We start from the raw sequence: 27,203 nt of genomic DNA on the forward strand, positions 1-27,203 counted from the left end.
TTTTTTTTTCCCTTCTAAAAGATCTTTGAGGCCCCAGTATCTCCCAGTAAAATACAGGCTCCTGTATTTCCAAAGAGTCCCTGTGTGTATTTAATACAATTGCTATCAGTCGTGGTTCAACATTTGTGACAAATCCATTGTGGGAACATCTGGGTTTACCTGGGATTCCCCAGCACCTTGTGTTCCTCAGGCATCAATTTGCCCTGATGTCTAGATTCCTCAATCGAAGGGAACACAATCTAATTTCAAATTGAAGCCAATGGGAAATTGATGGGTGTTGCTTTGTAGGCAAAACCTTACACAACTAGTCTGATCCCATGAAATAAAACCATTAGGAGAAAAACTCAATAGTTTAAAGTCTCATATTTCTCCTACCTTTTGCTTTTTGATTTCTTTTTAATGGTAGTTCTTACTTTTTTTTTTTCCCCTACAACCCTTTTCCCTGAACTTTTCTCCCCCTCTGAATCATTCCCATGGGCATGATTGGGATGTTACAGCTTTGCCCCTCAACGTTCTGGAGTCTCTAAGGGATGTGCCCTTATCCAATGTGCCCATGGTCCTCAGCTGACATCACTCAAGAATTGAGACTTGGACGCCTGGGCAGCTCAGTTGTTAAGCATCTGACTTCAGCTCAGGTCATGATCTCATGGTTCATGAGTTCGAGTCCCACATCAGGTGAGTTTAAGCCTCATTTCCGGTGAGCATGAGCCCCGCTTTGGGTGAGCCCCATTTCTCTCTCTCTCTCCCTCTCTCTCACTCTTTCTTTCTGCCCCTCATTGGATTCTCTCTATCTCTCCCTCTCTCTCTACCCCTTGCTCACTTGCGCCTTCTCTCTCAATAAAAGAAAGAAAGAAAGAAAGAAAGAAAGAAAGAAAGAAAGAAAAGAACTGAGTCTTCACAGCTGCCCTTCACCCTCCACACTTGCCTGTGCATCACAGCCCTGGCACTCGGGCACTGGGCGCTTGGGTCCTGGGCATTTGAGCACCAGGCACTTGATGGTGGCAGCTGAGCTGTGTTTTATTGATCACTGGATTCAAAATCCATCCTTTGCCTGAAAGGGATGTCTGGTGCAAAGTCTTGGGAGCAGGTGATCTCCCTGAGAAACCAAGTTGTGATCAGCAATTCACTGGAGCGCTCAGTGAGCACGTTCGCGTGTGTAACTCGGGAGTTTGAGCTGCTCAGTGTTCATGCGGTCTTCCCAGCTGCATTTTTAAGGACTTGGGCTGTTCCAGCCTTTGGCTACAGCTACAAACTGAAGGGTGGGGAGAAATGGGAGACTGGGAGAATATAACAAGTATATCGTTTTGAAGAAAGGTTTTTTTCTGAGTATATTATTCATTAATATATTTATTCATAGGAAGAATATATTTAAAAGGATTCTGAATATTCAAGAATCTATAAACAAATATATTTTTCATGAATATATTTATAAGGAGAATAAGAGGAACTTATAAGAAAAAATATTCATGAAGAATGTATTTTTGAATATTAAGGATATATTCATAGGAACACTTCATATTCAAGAATATATTTTTCAGCTCTGGGAGTTGCAGAGACAAACGGAATATTCTTTAAAATGATATGAAACAAAATGTAATGCAGTGAAAACTCAGTATTTCAAAAGGAATGTGCAAATGTGGCAAGTCGGTCATTTGCTGGATGGTTAAGAAACGTTTCTGGATCAGGAGTCAGACTTCAGGATTCAAGCCCAGATCTCACTCCAGAGCCCAAGTATTTCCCCCTATATTTCCCTGCCTCCAATGGCACTCAACAGGAGATCCACAAAGACAACTCGATCAGGAAATCCCAGGGATGTTCAAAAGTCGGCACGCAGCAAGGGTCAGAGGTCACAACTCAGAGCCCTGGGTTAACAGGAGTCAGTCTTCCATGCTGTCACTCTTGGAATCTGTTTAGGACTGGGGTTATCCAAGGTCAGGATCTAATCACAGTCTGGGAGAAAAGAGGTGTTCGGAGCTGATTAAGGAGAGATTTTTCTTGGGGGGAATGTGGGTTGTTGGAAGTTAACAGAAATTTATTTTGGTGAAAAAGTAGCCAAAATGAAAGGCATTCAAAGACTGTGGTCTCAGAAGTCCTAAGCTCCCTCAGCATACTTGCTAATGATCTAATTTCCAGCCCCACGATGTGTACTTATGGTGTGTTATACAAATGGTCCTTTAGGGGGACTCTTTCTAATAACCTAGAAGTTTGTATTTCTTGAAGCCCTATTGGCAATATTTTGCTTTGTCTTTGGCTCACTCGTATTGAAGGTGGGAATCAGAAAAGAGGAGAGTAAGAGGCTAAGAGTGGCATCTGGGGGCAGTGGAGGCTTTCAAACCATCTGGGACATTTCTGGATGTTTCCTGACTCCTGCGGGTGGTGGGATCCTCCTGGCGGAAAGATTTCAACTCTAAGGTTTCCAGCCCGTCTGGAGAGCATGGGAAGGAATTGATTGGAGTCAAAACTGGACATGGTAGGGCTGAGTCAGGGCAATCGAGGTCCCCCTGCGATCATCCTGGGGTCTGCCCCACATGCTTCTGGGCCCCCTCACACATACACACACCGTGAGCCTCTCGGGGTCCTCAGGACTGACGCAAACTTCAGGAGTTTGTGTGTGGGGATTCCTGGAAGAATGCTCAAGAATCAGATTGCTGTTGCTACCGTTTTCCTGACCCTTACTTAATGGCTACTGTCAGGTGTCAGGTGTTAGTTTCTTTTTACAGACAAATTACACCTACTTGGGATGTTGCGGAGGTGGGATTTTGAAGTCGAATTTGATGGACTCTCCTCATTCACTGGTGCAACAAATCACTTACTGTGGGCCAGTGAAGTGCCAGGGACCACATCAAGTGCTAGGAATAGTGACGAACAAGGCTGCCGCAGTCTCTGCCCTCACAGACCGTCTAGATTAGTGGGGAGAAACACGCAAATGGTAACGACAGCCAGCGAGGAGCGACATGATGGGGAGGTGCGCTGCGGTGGGGTCTTCCCAGGCGGAAGAGAGGCGGAGAGAACACCTCAGGCAGAGGGAGCAGCACAGGCAAAGCTGAGAGGCCCAGTAGGAGGGTGAGTTTGGAGAAGGAAAGGAGTTCAGGGTAGGTGCAGCCCGGGATCGCAGTGGGAGGGAAGTGCTGTGCCCGAGGAAGGTGGGGCGAGGTGTGAAAGCGGCAGCGTGTAGGACCAGCATGGACCAGCTCGGGAGCTGACCCGCACCCGGTCGGTCTCCACCTTCAGCGAGTTCGTGTTGGCAGGAGAATCTATAACACAGAAATGGACAGAGTTGGACGTTTGGGTTTCCTGGCTTGGGCAGCTACTCTGCTGATATGCTATTGTTCACTCGGGTGAGGATACTAGGGTGAGGCCATCTGAGTTCCTTTCGAGTATGACAGGGTGAAGGTATTGGGTGACAAGTCGGGTGTCCGGTAGGTGCCTGCGTACCTGGATAGAGCTCTGCCTGATCACACTGTCATTTAGGAACACAACTTTTCAACTCTCATTTGGCTTGGTGTTGTCTGTTCTGTTAGATCCTTCTGTTGAAATGACAAGTATTAAATATGTGAAACACATAGGGGCACCTGGGTATCTCAGTTGGTTGGGCATCCACTCCTCGTTTTGGCTCAGGTCATGATCTCCTCATCAGTGAGATTGAGCCCCGCCTCGGGCTCTGTGCCGACATTGTGGAGCCCGCTTGGGATTTTCTCTCTGACTCTACCCCGACCCCCCCCCCCCCACTCTCAAAAGAAATAAACAAACATTAAAAAAAATACATGAAACATGCATCTCGTATCTTCCATGGAGCCTATACAATGAGCAATTGTGAGGTTCTTTTTAATTTAAAAAACTCCACTTTAACTTCTTATTAGCAGCTGAGTTTGCTTCCCTAAGGAAACCTATCCCAAGTACTCAAAAAAGGCTGACTTCTTTGGTGGCTAATGCAAAGGTTGTGGCATGGGAACAGGTGATAGCAACATATTCATTAAGGCAGTGATGTGGGGGGTTTACTCTTTATCTGTTTATTCTCATTTAAAATATATTAAATTTTAGCACAGCAGAAGCAGGAATTGTACATGGCAGTCTAAAAATTAAAAAACACACACACACACACACACACACAAAGCAGAAAACAAACAGCAAACAAAACTCCATAGAAAACAAAAATTGACATGAACTAATAATATATTAAAATTCCATTTAGGTAAAGGTCTGAAAAATGTCACGTGTGCACACCTCTTACAGAAGATTTTTTTTTTCTTCAGTGTGCTAAAGTTTGAGAATCTCCAAGCTGAATCAACTTTCTTCAACCGTGAGATTCTTAAAGAGGCAAATGGGTGTGGTCTGTTTCTTGTCTCCTCCTCCCGCCCCCCAGGAAACAATGGACCTCCAGTTCCACGGGGGCATATGCAGCTGACTGTGGGTGTAGGAAAGTTGGTGACTGTCTTTCGAAGTTGCTGGAGTCTCAGATATAGTCACTTTACACAAAGCAAGTCAGGTCTGACCAGAAATCAGAATTGTTCAAACGACTCACAGCTACCAAGCTCCCTACTTTAGAGATGTTGCCTTTCAGTGCTGTGACTCTACAAAGATATAACCCAGCTGCACACCTGCTCAGAGAGAGCGCGGGGCCAACCCTCCTGAGGCCTCCTCAGAGCGGAAGCCAGGAGGGTTTGGGGCGGGAGGGTAGCTGGCCCACGAGCCTGTGTCAGGGGCAGGGTGGGTCTCCCTGTGCCCCCAAAGAGAGCCTGCCACGCACTGCTAGCAGGCGCGGGTCCTTGGGATGGTCCGATCAGCTTCCGCTAAATGCCCAGGCTGACTGTTCTGGTGCTCCTGGGCTCGTTGCGGGAGACACTGGGAGTGCCAACAAGAAACGATTCATGGGACAAAAAGGAGAATTAATGAATCGTGAAAACATGTGCTTATTATTATTATTTTTTTAAAGATTCACACTTTCCTGAGTAAAGTACACAAAAATCCCACATGAAGTCTTTTTAAAGCACCAGGCCTCTATCTCTTAGACTCACTGCACCCAGATGGCAAATCTGGGCCAAGCTCAGATGTTCTGGTGAGAATATTAACAGTGTATTGGGAATGCTGTTTCTCTTCATATTTTACCACTTGAGAATTTCATGCTTGAAAAATGGGAAATGGTGAAGGAGAAAGCTGAAATGTGTATGTGTGGGCTTCTTTGGTCTGTTCGTTGCACCGCATCGGAGCTGAAAGGACCCCGCAGATGATAAAGATGTTCCTAAACCACACGTGGGCCTCTGCGTCCTTGGCATCGGCTCAGCCATCAAAACCCTCTGAACATCTCAACCACGACCACTTTAAAAGGTCCAGACTAAATATGGATATGACCATGGGGATATTAAAATCAAATTAACGTAGGCCAATCTTATTGCTGGGAGAACAGGTCCTGGTGCCCTGGCCGGTTCAGGCGGTGTGTTTATCCTCTGGCTTCTTGGCCTGAGAGAGAATCTTCTTCAGTGAGGTCCTGGGAATTCCTGAACATGAGGATAGAATTATAAATTTTCAGTGCTGGACCCAGCTTGATCTTCATCACCTTGACGATGTCCGTCTGTGTCAGAAGCAGGAAGGCTTTGCCATCGATCTGCTGCAAGTAAAGAAACACCGTTTACCCTCTGGAAACTTTTGGGTGCTGAGCTGTGTGACACCGAATGGTTTTGTCCTCCCTGCAGAGCTCTCCAACGGCAGAGAAAGACGGCACCCTCTCCCACGGGGTCCCAACCTCTGCCCCGCTCTGTGCTGTCGCTCGAAACTCTGTTGAATATGAATTCAAGATACACTCACGGTTGCCAGGTTAAATTTCTACTCTTATGTTTCAAAAATCTTGTCCTGAATTTATATCAAGAACCTTAAAAATAGCCTGCTTTCATTCACCAAGTAAATCTCCAGGAATTTTTCCCAAGAGAACCGAGTTGCAATGTGTACATTCTAGTGGTATTTATTGGAAACAACCCAGTATTTCAAAAATGGCAGAAGTAAATAAATTCTGGTACCGCCTCGGCTGGGGGACCAGGCAGTCACCGAAATTCATGTCTCAATGAAACACTTAATGATTTTAGCAAAGTTTTCATCCGTGGTTAAGTGACAAAGCATGACATGATGATATAGAAAGATCTTAGCTTTAACCCATAAAATTAAACATGCACGACCACATGTATACATATACACAATGAAAATATCTGAAGTCTTTATGCCAAACGTTAAGCAAAGTTAGATTTTTCTGGGGGAATAGTGGTTTGATTTTTGCTTTCTCCTTTGAACTTTCCTGCATTAAATTTTTTTTATATAAAAAATGCTATAAGCAGAAATACATACAAAATAAATGTTTTATTTATTAACTTTTAAGACATCGTGGTCTGACATGTAATAGCTTTCCCAAGATTCATAGGATGGTGAGTGACCCCCATGAAGGCTTTTCCCACAGCAGACTGGGATCTGCTCTCAGAGTTTGAGTGGAAGGGACTGTGGGCGTGTCCGGCACCCACATCACCTGTTTACAGAAACTGGCGCAGAAAGATTGCTGGTTCTAGACCCAAGAAGACAGAATGAAAGGTTTTTCTATGGTAACACCCTTCCCTGAACCTAGCACTGTGGTTCTAACCCTTTTTAATTAACGGTACAAACTCGCAGTGTCAATGTCTCACTGAGGAAGTAGGGATTCCCCCAGGGACCCCAGTTTTGAAATCCAAGTTTAAAATGTAAGTGACAGGCTAAAGTTTTAAAGTTTTAAGGAAGTGTTAAAAGGCTTCCTGTGCATTTATGATAACGTCTGTTGAAGAATCATCCATTTAGAGAACAGAATACCTGGATCACTTTGCTAGGCACTGAAACACACTAATCCTAATCTTTAAAGGTCTCCTCGAGGAAGTCTGTGTTTTACAGAAGAGGGGTGAGACAGGTTAAGTGATCTGCCCATCGAGGGACTGCTGGTCATAAAAGCCAGGCGGGAGCAACTTGACCTGCAACTTGACCTGTGGACAAGGTGGGTCCTCGGCATTGCTTAATGTAGGGATCGACCCCTATGTGCAAGGCCAGGCCAACACACCCGAGACCTGCTGGTCGAACCTCATGTTTCCATTGGCAGCTACCCACACTGCTACCATACTGCCCTCTTCCATGATGCACAGTTACTGGGGAGGCCCGGCTCAGGGGGGTCCAGGACCGAGAGTATTTTCCCTGATCCATTCATGCCCTGACCTCTACAGAGGGGGAGGATGTGCTACACACTGGAGTCTCTAGAAGTGTAGTTTTCTTGGAGACTTCTGGAGCCATGATGGCGGCTCTGGAATCACCCAGATAGAGGCCGGGATCTGACTGCCCTTTTCTTGCTGTGCCTCAGCTTCTTCATAGGTTCTTGTGAGGACCCAAGAACAGCGGTTGTAAAGTGCTTAGCACAGGGTCCAGCATAGGGCAAGCCCACGATAAACAGTAACCACCATATCTGCACTATTATTCTGTAGCTGGTCTCTTCTGGGGTCCCTAGAGCTATGGCTACTAATTCCAGGAGAAACATTAAGCAGTTTGGTACATTCCCAACCAACAGGAGGGTAGGAAGCAGAAGCCCCATGGAAGGATTTTGTGGCCTCTGCATTCTTCTTGGAGCAGTTGCAGAGCGGGGATGTACAGGAAGGTCCCACTCTCACCTCGGAGTAGACAAATCCTCTCCCCTCCCTGGGAGGGGGTTCATGGCGGGAATCCTTCCTCCTCAGTGGGACCTAAAGTCATCATGGTAGGGCCTTCACAACACATGTAAGGATTAAGTAATTGACATGTTCATTTATTCTTCCAGCAAACAGTCTACTTCTTGAGCACACTGTACGGGCCAAGCACCACAGCATTCTGTGCCAAAGCCCAGCTGAATGTAAGCAGGTCAAAGGGCCTGGGTCTGATGGCACCACTGGGCTCCTCCCTGCCCGGACCCCTTTATCCTGCCTACCCAGCCTGTTCTTATTTACACATACGTAGATGAAAACAAAGCACTTCTGGGTCCAGAAGTATGGAAATACATACAATTTTTGCATTTCTTACCTCTTTCTTGAAGCACTTGGCGTGTTCTTCACAGCCCAGAAGAGACTGTACAAACTCAGCCACCTACAGTGCAAGATGAAAAGCCTGACTTAAAACATGCACCTGAAATAATTTCTTGGGTTGTAGTAATTCCATGTTTGAGTAAAATAGACTTCAAATCCCTCAAACGCTCAGGATTTAAATAGTAACTATCAAGTCACATTAGCATTTGCCAGCTCAGAAGTTAGACCAGCCCCCGCCAGTATCTCTTCTAGCCTCTTATTTCCAGGCTGACCTACATCAGGTTATAGTTACGATGACAATGACAGCCTCCTTTTGTGCAGCGCTGGCATTCTGGAACCTGCTCTCCTCTGATCCTCCTGTCCTGTCAGGGAAGGCAGGAGGGAGTGGCCTTGTGTGTAGCAGTCTTTACAGTGACTGTCAAGGATGAGGACCTGCCCATCTGGCCCTTGGGCAGCCCTGAGGCCCCATCTATCTGAGTCTTACCTGTGTCCAGCCAGCAACAGGGACTCAAGGGATCTATGCCGAGTGAGTTCCCTCATCAGGGACAATGAGGCTGAAGCCCGAGGAAGTTGAATGACTTACTGGAGGTCACACATGGCCGGGAAGTACCCCGGACGTTTTGGAAATCAGGTTTTTGGACTCCAGACCAAATCACTCTCTTCAACTTCATTTCCCACTCTTTTCCCCTCCCTCCCCAGCTACATATGCCCCCAGCTCCTTTTAATTAGAGAGACCCTACAATGACTTGGCTATAAGCACAGGAAGCTACTGAGTTTTCCCAGTTGGCGCTTTTAGGGAGCTGAGCCACCAAACATAATAAAGTGTAGACTCTCCACGACCAAAATGGCAAGAGGATTCTGGCCACCCTGGCAAGGTCTGGCATGGTTGCAGCACAGGGTGAAAGTCATGCCAGAAGGCAATAGTAATGAAACCTGGGAGGTAATGTGTATAAGAGGAATGGCCTTGCTTTCTGTTTTGAATTTTTGGCTGTCTCGTGCTGACTGAATTGTGTGCACTTGACATTTCTCTCCCCGTCTAACGGAAAAGACCCACAAGAAGACGGGAGCTCAGGGCCTTGTAACAACACAGTCTATAACCCACGAGCCCTAGGAGTCCCCAGCCCCCTGCAGGGAGATGACAGTGACACTGACCCTCCCCATACTTTGCAGAAGAGAACATCGTGGCGTTGGCGATTTCCGGCTTACAGGGCGGCCAGGAACCAGCACCCACAGGGCGAACCCAGGGCCTGACACCTGTATGCGCACCCTCGACTCACGGCTATATTTAATCTAATGCGTAGATTTCAGAACATCTTTTTCGGGCCAGTCAGCATCAATCAGTTGGTGTCTGCTTTACTCACCTCTGATGCTGCAAGTATGTTTTATCATGAGTCATTTACAGTCATCCTTCTAAAGTGCAGGATGATGAGAATTAAAACAACAACAAAAAAGATCTTCCCAAACCAGCCAGAACGCTGCCACACAATGGCATCCTCAAGCCCTAGAAGCACCCGGGAGGCATTCCGGTTCTGAGCTGCTTCACTGGAGCTCCCGGTGCTCCACTCAGCCAGGAAGCTGAGCTTCTCTGTTGAGTTAATATGATTTGCCCTTCTTAGGTGGATACAAAGCATGGAGCTGAGGAAAGCCCTGGAATGCTGCCGGTCCAGCTGCAGAGACACAGTCACTGGGGCAGGTGAGAGCAGGGGCTCAGAGAGTTTGTAGGGCCTGGGACGCTGCGAGGTGGGCGTAGGCCCCTTATTCCCTGGGCTGCTCTCTGGCCAAGTACGCCCTGACCTCAGCTACACGTGAGGCCTCTGCTGGGTGCTGGGAGGGCAGGACCAGTGAGCAGGTCCAGCGTGAACATCCAATGAGTTTATGGTTCGATCAGAGGTGGGAGGATAGATGGAAAGTGGCAAGTAAGGACGGCTTACTACTCACACTGATACATGCTCAAATGCGCTAAGTTCCAGAGGCGAGGTGGAAAGGCTATGGGTTCCTGGCAGGGACAGATGGCATCTCAGATGGAAACTCAGAAGAGGTGTGATGAGGGAGGTGGAAGCTGAGACAGGCACTGTTGGGTGGCAGTGTTTCTACCCCAGGTCGATTCGGGGTGGACAAGCAGAGAACACTTTCTCGGCACAGAGCCTCAGGGTCAAGGCCGAAAGCGAGAGGTATGGTGCACATGTTCTGAGCAGTGAGGAGTCCAGTGTGGCTAGAAATGCCGAGCAGAAGGGGAGACATGGGGACAGGGGTGGGTGGGGGTGAGGTGGTGGGCGTGTGGCTTCTGGTGTGGGTTTGCATTTCTACCTGCCAGCTGCAGGGAGCCCTGGAGTGGTGGTTCTCCATCGTGGCCACACCTCGGGATCATCCGGAGAGCTTCAAACACGAATGATGGCCAGCCTCAGGCCACACAGACTCCGAATTAGTCCAGCTGGGTGGGACCCAAGCGTGGGGCACACATTTTCAGATTCCCCGGTTGACTCTCATCTGCGGGTGGGGCTGAGGACCCCGGCACAAGAGAAGGCTTGAGAGAGGATCTGGCAGTGTTGGATGGACTGGGCAGGACATCAGCTGGGAGGCACTGAGGGCCTGGGGGCTCCACACGGGGCAGAGCACAGAGTTCAGGCAGGTGGCGCCGCAGAGGGAGAATCCAGAGATCTGCCTGCAGGCTGGGTCAAAAGGAGTCGGAGCCGGGTCCAGGCAAAGTGCTGAAGAGCGGGTTTCTCCAGGCCAGCGCTACTGACCGGTGGGGACCGATCATTCTTTGCTGTGGGGCCATCCTGTGTGTTGCAGGGTGTTTAGCAGCAAGCCTGGCCTCCACCTGCCGGGTGCCAGTTGCACCCCCACCCCCGCGCTGTGACAACCAGAAATGCGTCCAGACGTGGCCCACATCTACCTGTTAAAAGCCACAGCTCTAGGGGCGCCTGGGTGGCTCAGTCAGTTAAGCCTCTGACTCTTAGTTTTGGCTCGGGTCATGATCTCACGGTTTGTGAATTCAAGCCCCGTGTCGGGCTCTGCACCGACAGTGCAAAGCCTGCTTGGGATTCTCTCTCTCTCCCTCTCTCTGCCCCTCCCGTGCTCTCTCTCTCTCTACCCCGCAATGCAAAATAAATAAATAAATAAACTTAAAAAAAAAAACAAAGCCATGGCTCTAAAAGGAAGGTTTTCCTGAGATGGTTCTTCCACAGGGAAAGGGGCAGAACGTCAAGGCAGGAAAATTAAACATAAAGAAGCAGGAGTAGGAATTAGCGACAGATACACATTTTGTTGTATCTCAGTCACCAGCTCCTGTGGGAAAGCCCTGCCAGCAGTAGGGAGCCTGGGCTCTCCACAGTGAAGTGCTTTGAGAGAGGATCTTTTTAAAACACACGTTCCACAAACTTCTGTTCATGGCAGAAGTGTGTGTTGCTTTGATGGTTTGCATCCGTTAAAATGTCCTTTGCTGGGAAAATGGGAAAAGAAGCACATTCCCCCCTCCTCAGCATTGTTAGCCAAGCAACCACTGTCCGTGTCAAAGGTGGACTGGATTTTTTTTTAACTTTTTTTTTTTTAATGTTTATTTATTTTTGAGAGAGACAGAGTGTGAGCAGGGGAGGGGTAGAGAGAGAGGGAGATATAGAATCCAAAGCAGGCTCCAGGCTCTGAGCTGTCAGCACAGAGTCCGACGTGGGGCTCAAACTCACAGACCGCGAGACCATGACCTGAGCTGAAGACGGACGCTTAACTGACTGAGCCACCCAGGCGCCCCTAGACTGGATTTTTTTTAACAGGAATAAATAACTTGTCAGGGCAAAGAGGAGCAAAGGGGAAGCCGAGTGGCCCTCAGCTGGGCCCCGTCGCGACCCCTCCCTGTACTACCTCCCTAGGGCCTCAGGCGGCAGGGTGGCCACGGCCCCACTCCCTCACACGTGTCTGGAATCCTCTGCCTCTTTGGAAAGAGACTGTGATTCTATTCAATCTGTCCTTCTCCAAAGTCAAAAACCAGTTCCATGAAATCTACTGAGGCCGACTTCTCTGGGCAGAATTTAAAAATATCCAAAGGCCTTGATCATTATTCAGTGTCATTACTCAGTACTGTTAGTCAGTATTTATTCACTCTAAGAATAAATTATATTTTGAGCTTTAATAGAAAGCCCATTTTGCTACAAACTTTAAATGTAAAGTGGTGAGCTATCTAACAAACCATAGAGTACTCTCAGAAAGTTTCCCTCACGTGCTCCCCTTAAAAATGTGTTTACCTATTGGGCAAACATGAACTATTCAGATGAGTGTGAACTCCATGAAATAGGAAACTACCGTCTGTTTGCCTGCACCCAAGATGGCTGTGTGGACGCGGCTGCTTTTCTAAGGTGAATGCGCTCCTGTTGGAGCCTGGGGGCGGTCGCCCTCCGCCTTGGCCCCAAGAAGCCCACCTGGTGTGGAGGCTGACTGGCGCTTGGTTCCCCAAGGGACCTCCTTCTCATTCCTCAAGGAACCTCATTCCTTGTTCTCAGGAGCGAGGCGTCCCTCAGCGAAAGCCATGGCTTTGTTTTGGAAGGACAGGGAGTAGGTGAGTTCTGCGGATGACACAGCAGTTGGGAAAGACTAAGAAAGATGACCCTGTGCCAGCTCTCAGATGAGCCCATTACTTTCCCCAACTTACTTCCCCCGGCGACCTACTTTTCCTGGCATCCTCTTGGAGCTCAGCAGGCCTGTTTCCTTCAGTGGGGCTGCTGCTCCCTTAAATCTTTCCAAACGGTGGTGTTCTCTATCTTGCTGAGCCTGTAGCTGTGTGCCTGACTGCACTGGCTCCAAGTCCACTGGGGACCATGCTTCCAGCCCGGGTCTCATTTTTTAACAGTGGAATCCGTTATTTGCCCTTTTTTAAGGGCCCGATTGTATAAGGCTGCTATGCTTAGTTAGCAGTATCCTGAATTTTTCAAAACACTCCCTCCTGTTTAAAGATTGCTTTTAAAGCGACCGCCATCTTTTAAACTTAATGGACATTTAGGGAGCACTTGGTTGAGGCTATGGCGATTTATATGAGCTGCTTTAAAAAGCATTTTTGCACATAAGGAATAAAAGTGCCCATGTGTGCACCAAGCATACATGAACTGCACCTGTGGCTCTAAGGTGCACACGACCTCACCTCCTGCCCTCCCGTGCCCACGCACACCTGGTAGGAGGGTTCTTCACAAAACACACCTCCCCATTTGTTCACTCAGACACCTACTCTGCACAAGATACTTTACTACAATGACACAAAGAGACATAAAGATATTTTGGTTCCTACTCTTAAGCGCTTTTACTCTTTTACAGAATATTGCCATGGCCCACAGTCAGAAATACACATCACACTGACCATAACTCGAGTGTTTGCATAGACCCAGATGTTTCTAACAAAGGTTTCACAAAATAATAACCCTTGCTACAATATATGGTCTTTCATTCTAGAAGCACCACATTGACTTCATAGCCTACCCGTGTTTCTGTAAACACGGCTCTGGAAGAAACAGCCACAGTGACAAAGGAGTTAAAAGTCAGCTCCCTTGCTCTGGGCCACGTCACCAAGGCCCTGTGCTGGCTTCTCTTCACAAGTAACATGATGCAGCGAGGGGAAGGAAGGGAAGGGAAGGAAGACCTCCTTCTCAGGCCAGGACAGCAGACGAAAGGGAACGTTCTTGCTCTTCATCTTCTGCCACAGGCAGACTCCTGCCTTGAGTCTCCCTGAATGGTCCTTAACACAAGGACACAAGTCTGTTTTCAATGTATCCTGACTCAGGCTCCCGTGGTTCCTCTCCAATACTTTGCCTAACGAGAACAAAACACAAAAGGATAGCACCCCCCTTTGTCTCCTCTTGCCCTGTACTGACTTTTCAAATCTTCACTGCCCTATCCCATTTCTAATGTGGTGTCTAAAATAGTCACAACCTCTATTGTTGGAACTCACTGGAATGCCCCCGAAGCGAACCCCATCGGAGAGTTGCCTTATTTTCAAAGATACAAACAGAACCGTCACAAAGCCCACTGTCAATCCACCCAAGATTCTTCTTGAGACCCTATTTTGTTCTGGGAAACGTGCTACAAGAGCGTGAGAATACAGAAAGAAATTTAGGATGTGGTCCTTGTCCTCACGAGCATTTGGTTAGGGAGATTTCAAGATTATGATATATTATACATTAGGAGATAAGCCAAGTGGTTTCTCTGGAATGCATCCCCGAGGGAAGTCATGGGTACAGAAGCATCACGACAGAAGCACTTTATGAACACAGCCTTACGGATGGTTTTACTTTTAACGTAGAAAGTTCTAAGGCCTCTTTCAGCAACAGAAGGCTGGGGCTCCATGTATATCCATTACGAGAACTCGGGAACTGTGCCCTTGCCCTCCTAATAATCATTGATGGCACCCTCGGTCTCCCCCACAGCAAGACCCTCCCTTTTGAGGCTCCCCTATCCTGCTGAGACTTGCCCTGTGACCACTACTGCCTCTCATCACTCCACCCCCTCGCTTTCCTTCAGTGCCAGACTTGGGACTCGTCAGATCTGAGGTCCCATAAACTTCCCAGTCACTGCTTAATTTTCCTAGAACGGAGGTTCTGTTCTCTTTGGGTGATGGTCCCCTTGAGACGTTAATAAAAGCTCTGGCGCTCCTCTTAAGGACAAGAAATACACATATTGTACACATTTTTTCCAGATTCCCCAAAGCCCAATTCCACAGCCCCAGCCAGGAGCCCCGAGCTACATCTGCTGTCTGTGCCCTGCTGAATGGAACACTCACCACCTGCCGCCCCTGACACTTCTCTTCCGTGGACTTGCTCCACCACCGTCGTCCCCACTGACCTCCATCCTTGACGGCTCTCCTTGGATGATCACGCCCTCCGTGAGGGCTTCCTCAGCGGGCCCCACCCCCCCATCCATTACTGACACCTCATCCGGTATTTCTGCCCCCGGGAATGGTTGTCGCACATCCACTGCTGTAATGGAATCTGCAGGGACCTCTCACTCAAAAAAGACGGGGTCTCTCTCCCAAAGTTTCATTTCGTTTGATGGCACCACTGCTTTCCCCTTCATTCAGGTGAACTCTACGGACCGTGTAGCTCACATCCCGCCATCCCAAGTCCTAAACCGTGTGGTGCTGCGTCTACAAATGGAATCACATTTGGCTCATTTCACTTCTTCACCTTCAATAGCTGATCTATTTCACCGGGTTGTGTTACGGCTTTCGACTTTAAAACGTCTGCCGACTCTGGGTGGTTTTGCCCATGGCAGCTCCCGGCGCAGGCCCAGATGATTCTACACCAGGAGCGTGGCGGTGCCCGCTGGTTGGTCCCTCTCCTCCGCCCCTTCGCACGCTTCCTCCTTCCGCAGGTGAGTGTGATTCTCATGCCCCCGAAGCACCATCTTCACAGGTGATTTTCTGCATGAGACCCTCAGGCGGCTCGTACTGCCAGTGCCCGGCCTCACACCGGGTGCACCTTCCCCATCCCAGGGCTCTTCTGTCTGTGCCCCAGGTCCGCAGGGTGCTTGGTGGGTAAGACGTCAGCTTAGGACCTGGCTCTGCCTGTGGGGCCCTGAGAAGTGACTTAGTCTCTAGGTGCCTCAATTTCCCTGTCTGTAAAATGGGCAAAATAAGAGTCCTTGTCTCACTATCAGTACCTTCAGAGTGTTAATAGCATCATCAATGTTAGTAAAGGATGCGCTCGCTGTACATATGCTATCTGTGCACGCGTCATACTTCCATGCAACCTTCCGTCTTTCCTTGCGACTGGAATGGTCTCCCTTCTTTTCTCCCCTTGGATATGTTCCACTTCTGTTTCAAAATCCAGCCTATGGTGCCTTTGTCATTCAACATTCATTCAACAAACATTACTGGCTTATCTACTAACTGCCAGGTATAGTGAGACGTTCTCAAGATACATATCAAGTGAGTGGAATAAGGTCTCTACTCATCTGGTCAAGGGTCGGACAAGTGAGCATAGGTCAGTGACAGAAGATTCTCTGAGGAAAAGGGGGGTGCGGAGAGGCTCCTGCAGGAGGTGAGCACTGTGCCGCTGGCAGGCAGAGTAGGAGGGGCTACCTGGGGCAGGGGTATAAAGTGTGCCAGTGTGAGGACACCACGTGGGGGCTGCAGCCCAGCGTGGGAGAAGCACGAGGGGCGCGTGGGCAGGGAGGACGGCCCACGCAGGTTCTAAGGCCCGCGCAGCTGAGGACTCCGTTTGGGGAGCCGGGATCATGTCAAGGTAGGCACAGACACACCCAGAGCTCACACCCAAGGTGTCTCTTCCGTGTTCACCCACGGGCGGGTCTCGGCTGCTCTGTGAACGTGGGGCCGGGGGCTGGATGCGGGTGGCTGCCCTCCCCGGGACATCGGCCTCGGCACAACGGCGATGAGGCGAGGGAAGAGAAGCCACTGTCACTCTAATTTAAAACATGGTACAACCTAGTGAATGGCTTGAAAGTCAGGAAACAGGGATTGCCACCGAGCTGTCAGGGGAGCTCCCCATCACGTGCAGGGCTGTTACAAGGCCAAAGCCGCACACGACTGGATCACAGACACGATAGGTTTTGACTTAGTTGGCTTGGTCGTGAAGCTGCTGCACGCTTTGTAAACCAGTAAAAGTTCATCAGCAAGGGGCAGGGGGGCCGACCCCGCATACTCTTTAAGGAACGGGATCACGTTTAGTCGCCACTGGCTGGCATATTCGGTCAACTCTCCGTTACCAGTGCCACGGGGGCACTGGAGGGATCGGAAGGAGAAGTGGGACGGCGGGGTGTGCTGGGGAAAGCCCCCGCTGCTCCAGGTGGGTTTTGTGAGGTGCCTGGGAGGAGGCGGAGGGAGCAGCGTTGCCCCAAACCTCAGCCTCCGCACGGCCTTTGCCACCTGCGCCTCGTCCGAGGCTGCGAAGGAAGGCCGAAGCCAAGGTTAAGTCGAGCTGATTGCAGAAAGTGCTCAGTGAACATTCTGTGACTAACTTCACTCCAGCTCTACCGTTATCTTGTCCTCAGAGCGACCCACGGTTTTCCTTCATTTAAAAAAAATTAATTAAGGCCTGACTAGTGGAAATAATACCTTTATTAAGAGAAATGTCAGAGAGTGTATTCCTTAAAAGAAAACTGCTTTACGTATGAAGCATTTCTGCAGCATCACAGCAAGCAATGAGACTTACCTGATCCTTATTAAAAAGCAACATTGTAAGGAACATTTATATTAAAGTTGGATCAATTTTCCCATGTGTACCGCATCTTATGCAATGTTGTGATCTAATTCACTTTAAAAACCAACCTAAGGCTAACCGATCATCTGTGGCTTCAAGTAGACAAATGGGCAGCACACAACTGCTCAGTAATGAGAACAAGTGAATCCTCTGGGGCCCTCCAGGTGCCCCTCAGCACAGAACAGAACATCCCGGGGGCGGGGGCTCCCCAGACAGGATGCCAGGGTGCAAGCCTAAGATGCTTATACATGTGTGCTTCCGTAAAGTAAATCTGTGATGTGGGACTGGAGGCTTGGGCCGATGGTGGTGGAGAACAGAGGTGGTTCTGGGATACCTCGGGGGAGAGGCTCAAACCAACTGGGCTTTCCTCACTCTCTCCAAATCATGCCCGCCTTCTCCCTTAAGTGTGGATCTTAGATTTGCTGCAGCGGATTCAGCGCCTAGGAGAAACCCTCAGCGGCCTGGCACGCTCCCTCCAGGCCCCAGAGCAGCCCCGCTCACCTCGTCCACTGTCCACCGGGCCACCTCGCCTGCCTGGATGTTGGCCACGCCTGGAAGCAACTTGCAGTGCTGCTCCCTGCCGAGTGGAAGGTCCCGGAAGGGGTGGGCCGACATGGAGGACATGAAGACGGACTGGTGCAGCGCCTGCTGTGTCTGCTCAGCGGAATATTCTGAAAGAGAGGTGGGGAGTGAGCCGCACACAGAGCGCCGCCTGGGTCAGCCCCTCCGCCTGGGGGGCCCAGAGCCAGGATAGGACAAGCGCAGGCTCAGTGGGGACCCTGGCATTCCTGTCGCTTGGCATCATCGCCGGGAGGAGTCCCCAAGCTCGGCCCATGCCAGTTTCAACACAACTGTCGTGAGAAATGGACCTTATATAAGGCCCAGGTGACTCTGGCTATTTGCTAAGCAAGGTCAAATAATATCTACGAGACACTGCTTGATGCCAACCAAGAGTTAGCCTGTCACTGCCACTGGCCTCTCTCTCCCTATATCAGGAGTCAGAGGAAGCACAAAGCCTCAAGGAGTGTGGCTATTAACTGCATCTGCACACCGACCCCTCTGGGATGTGTGTGCACACAAACAGCAACTTCTTCCTGGCGGCCGCCTCCCATGGCTCCAAAGACACAACAAGCCCAGGTCCACATCTGGCTTCATAAGTCCCCTGGGGGACACTGAACATGGAATGCAGCTCAGGGTCCCCGTGAGAATCTGGGTGGCAGCTGCCGAGACAGCTCCCCGCAGGACACGACGATCTCTCGGGACTTGCGGAAAGCGGCCGCACTGCGATGTGCATACCCTGACCCAGGCGCTCTTAAATGGGCGCTCTCTCTTCAGAGAAAAAGCTCTGAATGAGCCGTGTTCCGGGACACGAAGGGTGGTGCTGCTTGCTTGCTCAAGACTATCAGTAACGGGTAAGACCTCACTTCTGCCTCTTACTTCTCCCCAGGCTTAAGGAACTGGTGTTCCACCTTCAGGAGTGACTTTACTCTTATGTTATATCCCAACATGTGGATAGAGGCAGAGATCTCAATCCTCTAATTATTTGCTTTGAATTTATAAATGGATGCGGAGCAAAATCATCCCAGAGATTTCGGAGAACACGCGTGCCTTTACGATGTCGTTTGAAAAGGCACTTTCAACACACATTGGCAAAATAAACCCGTTGATGTTGATATTTTTAAGATACTTTGAAAAGGAAGACCACACACACAAAATGCTGTAAGCCTTCTAAAAGTCTACCTTTCCCGATGCAAATGACAAGTTAAGTAAGCAGGAGCCACGCGATGTAAAGTCTATTATGATGGTTTGTCTTTTACTAACAGAGTCTGAAAAGCTATTATGCAAATACTTCTACCTCAAATGAATTACAGTTTTTAGTAGGTGAGGCTGACCTGTACCATGCATGGTCACACAGTCATACCCGTTAGTAGTCAAGAGGTTCCAGGCTAGAAGGAGCCCATCTGTCACTACCCTGACTGCTTGGCACAGACATCCTACACAGTTACCAACGCTTGCTGTCTACACAGATAAAGAGGCGGCGAAACTGCGGCCTTCTCCCAAATTCTTATGCTCCAGTTGCAAGAGGCAGCAAGTTCATCTCTAAATGCTGATTGTCCAACACTGACCTTTTTAGTATGTAAATAGGTTATCTCCCTCCATGTAGTTCAGCCAACAGTAAGTACGGCTGCCGGCTCTGAAGGGAAACTTCACACCTTCTTTGAAAAGCCAGTATGTTTACAAACGTGAATGTTCTTTAATGAAGGTGTCAGGTTGGACAAGGAGCATGGACCAAACCAGCCCTGAAAACCCATGGCAGAAACATCCCAGAACAAGTCTGCAGTCAAAGCCACACAGTCACTGAGGGCTTTCCTGGGAACCAAAGAGTTAAAGCTATGTGTTTAGAGGGATTAAGACCTGAGCCAAAGCTGGGCTTTATTCTGGAAAAGAATCACTGCATCAATCAATTGGTTGTTTTCGCTGAAATAGCGTGGACTTAAAAAAAAATAAAAAATCACATCTGTATCTCAAAACCCATGCCCTGGGTAAATCAATCATGTATAGTTTCCAAAATGTATAGGACTCTGAGAAGACACAATTAACGAGCCTTATATTTCGGAGGTGCAAAGATGTTGAGTGATGGTGATTAGATTCCTGTGATTCACAAATAAAAGCTGAAGGCATTAAAAATGTAAAAGAACCACTGTGCTCCCAAGCAAGAAAATTTTCCACACTGTAATTTTGGAAGCAAATTGCCTTGGGAGCCAAGGGGTCCCCTTGGAAATACATCTAATGTGTGGTTGCCAGCACTGACCAGCCCTGGGGCTCCTTGGTATGCTGCCTCTCATGGCTCTGGGCCCTGGGAGACAGGAGCCATCGGTCAGTTCAAGAAATAAGATGGTCCACAGGTTACAATGAAAGGGAGAGAGCTCCAGCTGTATCTTACGCACTTGAACTCAGGAGGCTTTATGCTGTCTATGGCTTTTGAATTCAGTTAACTGTGTCCGTATTAGATCAAACTATTTGATTGAAGGGAGGTGAAAGCCAAATTTCTCGAAGGATGAACAGAACTCAGTGGAGAATAGGTTGTGTGGCACAAAGTGAGTCGTGCCATGGCAGTGGGGACAGGTCTGCAACCATCTTGCTGGGGTGCCCACTCCCCCAACCGGCTTGGAGTTTCCATGGGTATAAGGGGCTCCTGTCTGTGTACCTACAACCTCACGTTTTGGGGAATGCTTGCCAGAACCAGTTACATGCTAAGCACAAATAATATTCTACTCTTATCAACTTTACAAAATGAAATGGGAAGACTGACAGTTGAGCCTTCCTGCTCAAAAAGACAAGAGTTAGGTTAGGGAGGGAGTCTGTGAGCAGGGAGTTTGGAAGAACCAGTCTGCCAACTCCAAGATACAACTGGAATTGGGAACGCGTACCACCCAGAGCTGGCAGGAGGGGAAAGGGAAATGTGCATAAGGCCATAGTGTGGTCCCCAGCATGCTGTAACTAGTTGTTAAGTGGTTGAGGGCTACTTTAAACTTGACTGTAAGCTCCTTGAGGTCAGGATTGAAGCTCTATGAAGGGATGATGCATTATCTCAAGTTAACACAATCCAAGACTAATTTTCCAGTAGTAACAGAAGACAGAGGATACATTTTGGAGAGTGTTTTATGGTGGTTGTTTTGCCTTCTTTTACCATTTTCCAGGTCCAATTTCTTCAAAGCTGATGATTTTGGGGTGAGATCTTCATGTCTAGCTGAGAGAATGCTAGGATGGGCTTGCCTCAGAGGACTGCGGCACGGTGGGGGGTGGGGGAAGGGAAGGGTCCACATCAGCTTGCTTAGTGGTGAAACCTGGTCCCCACACAGTTGCTGAGCGACCTTGGATGAGATACTCAGCTCCTATGTAGCAAGGTTTTTTAATTGGGGTAATGATAACACTGACATCCCACTGAGTTGTTGGAATTAGAACAGCTTCTGGAGTATAATGAATATTCAAATCATGTCAGATATTACATTACTGTTACAAGTGTGATAAAAGAGACAAGCTCAAATGGAGTTGCTTGCGGTCAGGCCCACATCAGCAAACCAAGAGTTCATACCGAACCTAATTTCCTAGTTTCCTAGTTTCCACCTCTCCCAGGAATATAATCTCAACCAGTCAGTCTGGAATCTCCTGGTGAGGTAATCTGCCTGACACATCCCTGCCATCCCCCAAACAAAGGTGACTTTACCTGAAACAGTCTGCCTTTGCTTGTCCCTGCCCCCTTCTGCCTATAAAAATTTCCCACTTTGTACAGCTCTTTGGAGCTCCTTTCTATCTGCTGGATGGGAAGCTGCCCAGTTCACAAATTGCTGAATAAAGCCAATAAGATCTTTAAAACTTAAAGTTGAATTTTGGATTTTCTGTTGTTTATTTATTTATTTAAAAAATTTTAATGTTTATTTTATTTTTGAGAGAGAGAGAGTGAGAGAGAGCAGGGGACAGGTAGAAAGAGAGGGAGACACAGAATCTGAAACAGGCTTCAGGCTCTGAACTGTCATCACAGAGCCTGACACAGGGCTCAAACTCACGAACTGGGAAATCATGACCTGACCTGAAGTTGGATGCAACTGACTGAGCCACCCAGGTGCCCATTTTTATTTTTAAAGTTTTTAATTAAAAACAAAATTTAAATGTTTAATTTGAGAGAGAGAGACAGAGAGAGGGAGGGAGTGTGTGCGTGTGTGTGCATGTGTGTGCACAAGTGGGGGAGGGGCAGAGAGAGAAGAGAGGGAGAGAGAATCCCAAGCAGGCTCTGTGCTGTCAGAATGGAGCCCAACTCGGGGCTCGATTTCACAAAGTGTGAGATCATGACTTGAGCCAAAATCAAGAATTGGATGCTTAACTGACCGAATTTTGTTTTTAAACATAAGATATAAAGATTTTTTAAGTTCTAACAATAGTGAATGTTCAGACATATAAAATTTCCAAAGCCCGCATGGCTGGATATGCCTAAAACCTATGAAAGCTGAAATTCAGCTGAAACCCAGGATCTCCAGGCCATGTTCTGATTTCACACCCAAGTGGTCCTGAAAGGACAGAGTAGTGGTCACCAAGATCACGTGCAGAATCCCCCTGGAAGGCGATGAGTGTGGGATCCCTGGCCACCGGTGATGCTGGGTAGGGCATCTGTTGCCCAGGCAGGCTGGTGCCAATGTGCAGCAACAGGGTAACATGGTTAAAATGCGTGCAGCCTGCCAGCTTTGAAATTATGTGGCTCTTGACAGACTTTTAAAATGTGGGGTGATTTGCATTATTTTAAATTCCGCGCATAAAATTAGACTTTTGAAAATATCCACTTAAAAATCTGCATACATTTTTATCAAATGTGAACATGCTGATTTTAACTTTTTACCAAGCCCAGCACAGCTCATGTCATATTAGATAGATACTCCCTGAATGGTTGCTAATAAATTAAAAAGCGTAAGCCTATGATGAAAGTATATGCTGTCTTCAGAAACCATTATCAAATGAAAAGGATCAGGTCATTCGGTCTTGGGGCTCTTGGAGTAAGCAGAGCCATCTAGATTCGAAGAGGGTGCCCGCCATGAACAGGGGACACAAAGGGTCTTTCTAACCGGGTAACTTACGGACTTCATCCCTCAGGCCCGACATCCAACCCACTGTCCACCTAACACAGCGGAGGGATATGGGCTGCTTCCCAGTTACACGGCCTCCCTGCAGCAGTGATTCCCAGCCAGCTCCCCTAAAGGTCAGCCAAGAAAACTCAGCCTGTGAAAGCAGCCCCCCTACTTACAGGTTTTAAGATTTTAATTAATCAGAATGCCTTTTGCATCAGAAAAGGAAATGCATGCGTAATCCTGGCTTTGCCTTTAACACCAATGAGTGAGTGACAATAGGGAAAGATATCCCTACATTTAAAATGTCTTTCTGGGGCGCCTGGGTGGCGCAGTCGGTTAAGCGTCCGACTTCAGCCAGGTCACGATCTCGCGGTCCGTGAGTTCGAGCCCCGCGTCAGGCTCTGGGCTGATGGCTCGGAGCCTGTTTCCGATTCTGTGTCTCCCTCTCTCTCTGCCCCTCCCCCGTTCATGCTCTGTCTCTCTCTGTCCCAAAAATAAATAAAAAACGTTGAAAAAAAAAATGAATACATTAAAATGTCTTTCCTTTTCCAGAAAACAGAGCACGTGATATCTGTCACCTCCGTGGTTTGCCATTTGTAGAATAGTTTGGAAGAGGTTTTTTTGCCTCTGTTTTTCTCTCGGTGTTTCTTTTGGGTGTTTTGAACTTAAAAAATTTGTAATGATGGGCTTAAGGATTCCAGTCAAGTCGCTTCAAGGTTTGGAGCATCGCCCGTTCCCACGGCCAGGGGGTTCAGCCGTGTGTGTCCAGCGCCAGGATACGGGACGCCCTAAGTAGCGTACCAGGGGACTTGGCCATGGATCGGCATCCACTCAGAGAGGAGAAAATAATCCCATCTCCAAAAACGTTAAGTCATTACTTTTCTTGCAGAGGCAGTAAATGGTTCGACTCCAATGGACTCCCCGAGGAGACCAGAGTCTCTCTGCTCTTGAATGGGAAAACCCTCGCTGGGCACAGGCCCTCTTCTCCCAGTCCACGGGGACAGCCAGCTCCGGCCGGTTGTGGATGCCGTGTGACTCAGGGGCTGCCTCTCGGGTGAAATGATCAAACAGATGCATGACTGTGGTGTACAAGCACGGTCTGCCTCCCCATTCCACGGACTTAAACAAAGTCTGGAGGATTTAGAGACAAAAGGTTTTTAATTCATCTGAAAAATAACGTGAAAGTAGGTCCCTGATTTCTTCTCTGCCCCTCTGGTTCTTCCAACTTCTGCTCTACCCCACAAAGGGAGAAAAATCCTTTATGGAAATGTTCTTTAAAAATATGGCTGTTTCTTCACAAAAGCGCACACAACAAAACTGTAGCAAGTGAGTCATAAATGGTAACCAGAGGCTGCATGGCTGGGTCTCAGGTTATTTTTAATCCCACTAAAAACAGAGACCCATTTCACAAGCAGCCTTCTCTTCAATGAAAGGGGTAGCAATTCTATTGTGTTCTCTGTTCCAAAAAGGAGGAAGCAAAAAAAAAAAAAAAAAAAAATTTGCCAAGGGTCCCCATATCTGATTACGTTTTCTCTGGCCTACTGCATAATCTGTGACAGTCCCGGACTGACTTTCCTCAGTGTACCCAGCACTCACTGAGAAGTTACTCCGCCTGCAGCACCGAGCTCCAGGAGTGGCTGTTCCTGGAGGAGCAAGGAAATGTTCAAAAGGGGCTTGACAGTTTGCAACATTTTTTCTTCCCGTGATCCCTTTGTTTCTAGGTCTCTGTTCTTAACATGCTTGGAGCCCTCATTTCTATGCTACCTCGTCTCCTCCTGATTTTAATGGGGTTTGACTCACTCAATCCTTTCTCATTTCTATTTTCTTACCTCCCAGTTTCCCCAAAATGAAAGTGAAAAGCAGAACAAGGGGATCCCGAACACCATTGGTGAGACAACCATGCCATCCCTGCTGTGTGGGAACACACCCGAACAGGCATTCAGTTCCCAGCGGGAACTTGGCCCACTGCTGGTTCCTAAATGTGCCTTACATTACTACTAAAACAAGAGGGGTGATTGGTCTGCTGACCCACGTTCTACTTCTTCATAGCCATGTTATTTGGAATCCATACATTTTTATCTGCAGAGTGCTTTAGGATTGTGGTTATTAGTCCTCCCTCATCACAAACCTGTTTCTTCTGTATTGGTTTTACATGAATGTGGGAGACAAAGCACAGAAATGTCAGAGATTGTTAGGGACTTCCCAGTGGCCTTATCGACAGAATCAGGAGAATGAAGAACCCTGCATGTTCTAGATCTGTGTACTGTCCGCAAAGCAGCCACTGGCCACATGTGGCCATGCAATACATAAAATGTGGACAGTGCAAATGTCCTGGATGTCCTGGATTTTGATGACTTAGTACCAAAAAAAAAGAATGTAAAATCCGTCCTTCATATTTTTTTTTTTTTTGTAATCTTGATTTACATGTTCAAATGACATTTTGGATATGGGTTAAATAAAATGGCATCCAAAATTAACTTTCCTTGTTCCTTTTGTTATTTTAAATGTGGCTACTAGAAAACTTGCAGCTCGCACGTGGCTAGTGTTGTATTTCTATTGGACGGTGCAGTCTAGAAGAGTGATGACTCATGGCGTCTCTCAAGATCCACACTTGGTGCAGGAAGGGCTGGGTGGCTGAATGGAGTTAACGTGACTCATGTTGACGCGATGATGATGAAGCTCCAGGCAGCCTGCATCCCACCCAGCCCCCGGCAACCGACAACCCTGAGAGAGGGGAAGACAGAAGACCTGAGATTAAACACAGCCCACTTGGGTGGGGGAGTGCTGCTGGAGACGGCTGCCCGGGCTCCGGTGTTGGCGTCATGGATTACTGGCCGTGACACTGGAGCTGTACGTTGGTCTGGCACACAGTGGAACGGGGGACGCTCAGTGGCTGCAGCGTTGGTGAATAAATGACTGAATGAATAAATGCATGTATCAGGGAAGTAGGAATTGTCTGCATTTACTACAAACACAAGGAATGGCTTTCAAAACTCGATCAGGAGCCACTCAGATTTAGAGCCACTTTGTCTAAAAGTGTCACTGCACACCCCTCCATCACTAAATTCTCAAGGAGCTTGTGGTAACTCGGCTGCTCTTTTCTCACTGGTGACTAGGTACCAGGGGGAGGACGGACACAAGAGCTTTCAAGTTTGTAGACTCCCTATGGAGTCTATTTTCTGAAGGTCCTCAATGCCCCACTTTTGGGCTTTACAGTTCATCACCTCTGCTCAGAGCCAACTGGCCTTCCCTCCTCAGCTCTGCTCCCTCACTCAGTGAAAAGTCAGTGACCCAGCCCACCGTCCCTGTGCACTCCAGGCCCGCCTTCCCTCTGGGCAGGTGCCTTCATACCGGCCTTTCCCCCTGGCACCCCTCCTGCATGTCCTCGCTGTCACGTCTCTGAAGACTGAGAAGCAGCGCTCCTTACAGGCGGGGATCCAGCCCCGCAGCCCACTGCTGGCCTTCTTCCCTACTGACGGAGCGTCTCCTCACAGCTCCTACTCAGCGGGCACCCAAACTGTATCCACCCTCTGCTAGACGCTGCAGTCTTCCCTTTCTCCCCCGCACATCTCTCTCTCTTCCCTGGCCCCTCTGCAGGAACTTGAGGCTGCTTCTTTCTCCTTCAGCGGCCTTCCCATCTCCTCTGGCCCTCAGGGCGCTTCTCCCGCCTGCCCTCGCCCGCTGGCCTATGGGGCACAGCCTTTCTGGCTTCTCTTGCCTCGCTGCCTTCACAGAGGCGCCTCCTGACGAGTTTACAGCCAAACACAACAGGATCCTGACGGGACAAGTCATTTAACAAGCAGGGAGAGTGGCAAATAAAACGAAGTCCCCACAGTGAGACTCAGTCCTCCAGTCTGGGAAGGGATTTAGCTGCTGGCTTTTATTCCTGAGGGCAGGGGTTTTTTTTGTAGCTCCTCCTTTTGGTCCTACTTCAGCAAACTCTCTTTTAAGGGGTCTCTGATGCCAGGAGTCTATCCGTCAGTTTCTGCACTCAGACGCTCAGGGCTCCTCACACAGAGGCCCTGAGGCCCTGTCACTGTCCCCAGCCCTCTCTTCAGTCTGCCAGGGGCGGGGGGGGGGGTGGTGGTGGTGGTGGTGCGGGTGGCGGGGGTGTGTGTCATGCCTCTTAAGGGTGGCTCCTCCAGGACAGCCCCCTCCCCTCACTTGCTACCCTGTATTGAAATTGTGTGTTTATTTGCAGGCTTTGATTAAGTGGGGTACAAACTCAAGGGCAGTCATTTCCAAGTCATCCTGCACCCCCGTGGCCGGCACAGTGGCGTACAGGTGCGTAAGACCCGAGCTGACTGTGGAGCCATCTGAGGAATTTCACTGCGGAGACAGAT

The 27,203-nt window shown here is 48.6% G+C and overlaps 1 protein-coding gene across 2 annotated transcripts in view; it reads right to left on the reverse strand.

Moving 5' to 3' along the window:
• Positions 1-3,987: 3,987 nt before the first annotated feature.
• Positions 3,988-27,203, reverse strand: part of L3MBTL4 (L3MBTL histone methyl-lysine binding protein 4) — a 450,611-nt gene continuing 427,395 nt past the window's right edge. Inside the window, exons 17-19 of one of the 2 annotated variants that reach the window (XM_058692660.1) lie at positions 17,744-17,913; positions 8,047-8,109; positions 3,988-5,605 (exon numbers count right to left, since the gene is read on the reverse strand). In XM_058692660.1, the coding sequence (XP_058548643.1) occupies positions 5,438-5,605; positions 8,047-8,109; positions 17,744-17,913 (401 nt within the window). In that variant the 3' untranslated portion in view covers positions 3,988-5,437. Of the gene's footprint in view, positions 5,606-8,046; positions 8,110-17,743; positions 17,914-25,237; positions 25,585-27,203 lie in introns of those variants that run through there. The other variant, XM_058692661.1, reaches the window with a different exon arrangement.

The sequence above is a fragment of the Neofelis nebulosa genome, chromosome 11 (assembly GCF_028018385.1).
Source record: "Neofelis nebulosa isolate mNeoNeb1 chromosome 11, mNeoNeb1.pri, whole genome shotgun sequence".
Classification (NCBI taxonomy): domain Eukaryota; kingdom Metazoa; phylum Chordata; class Mammalia; order Carnivora; family Felidae; genus Neofelis; species Neofelis nebulosa.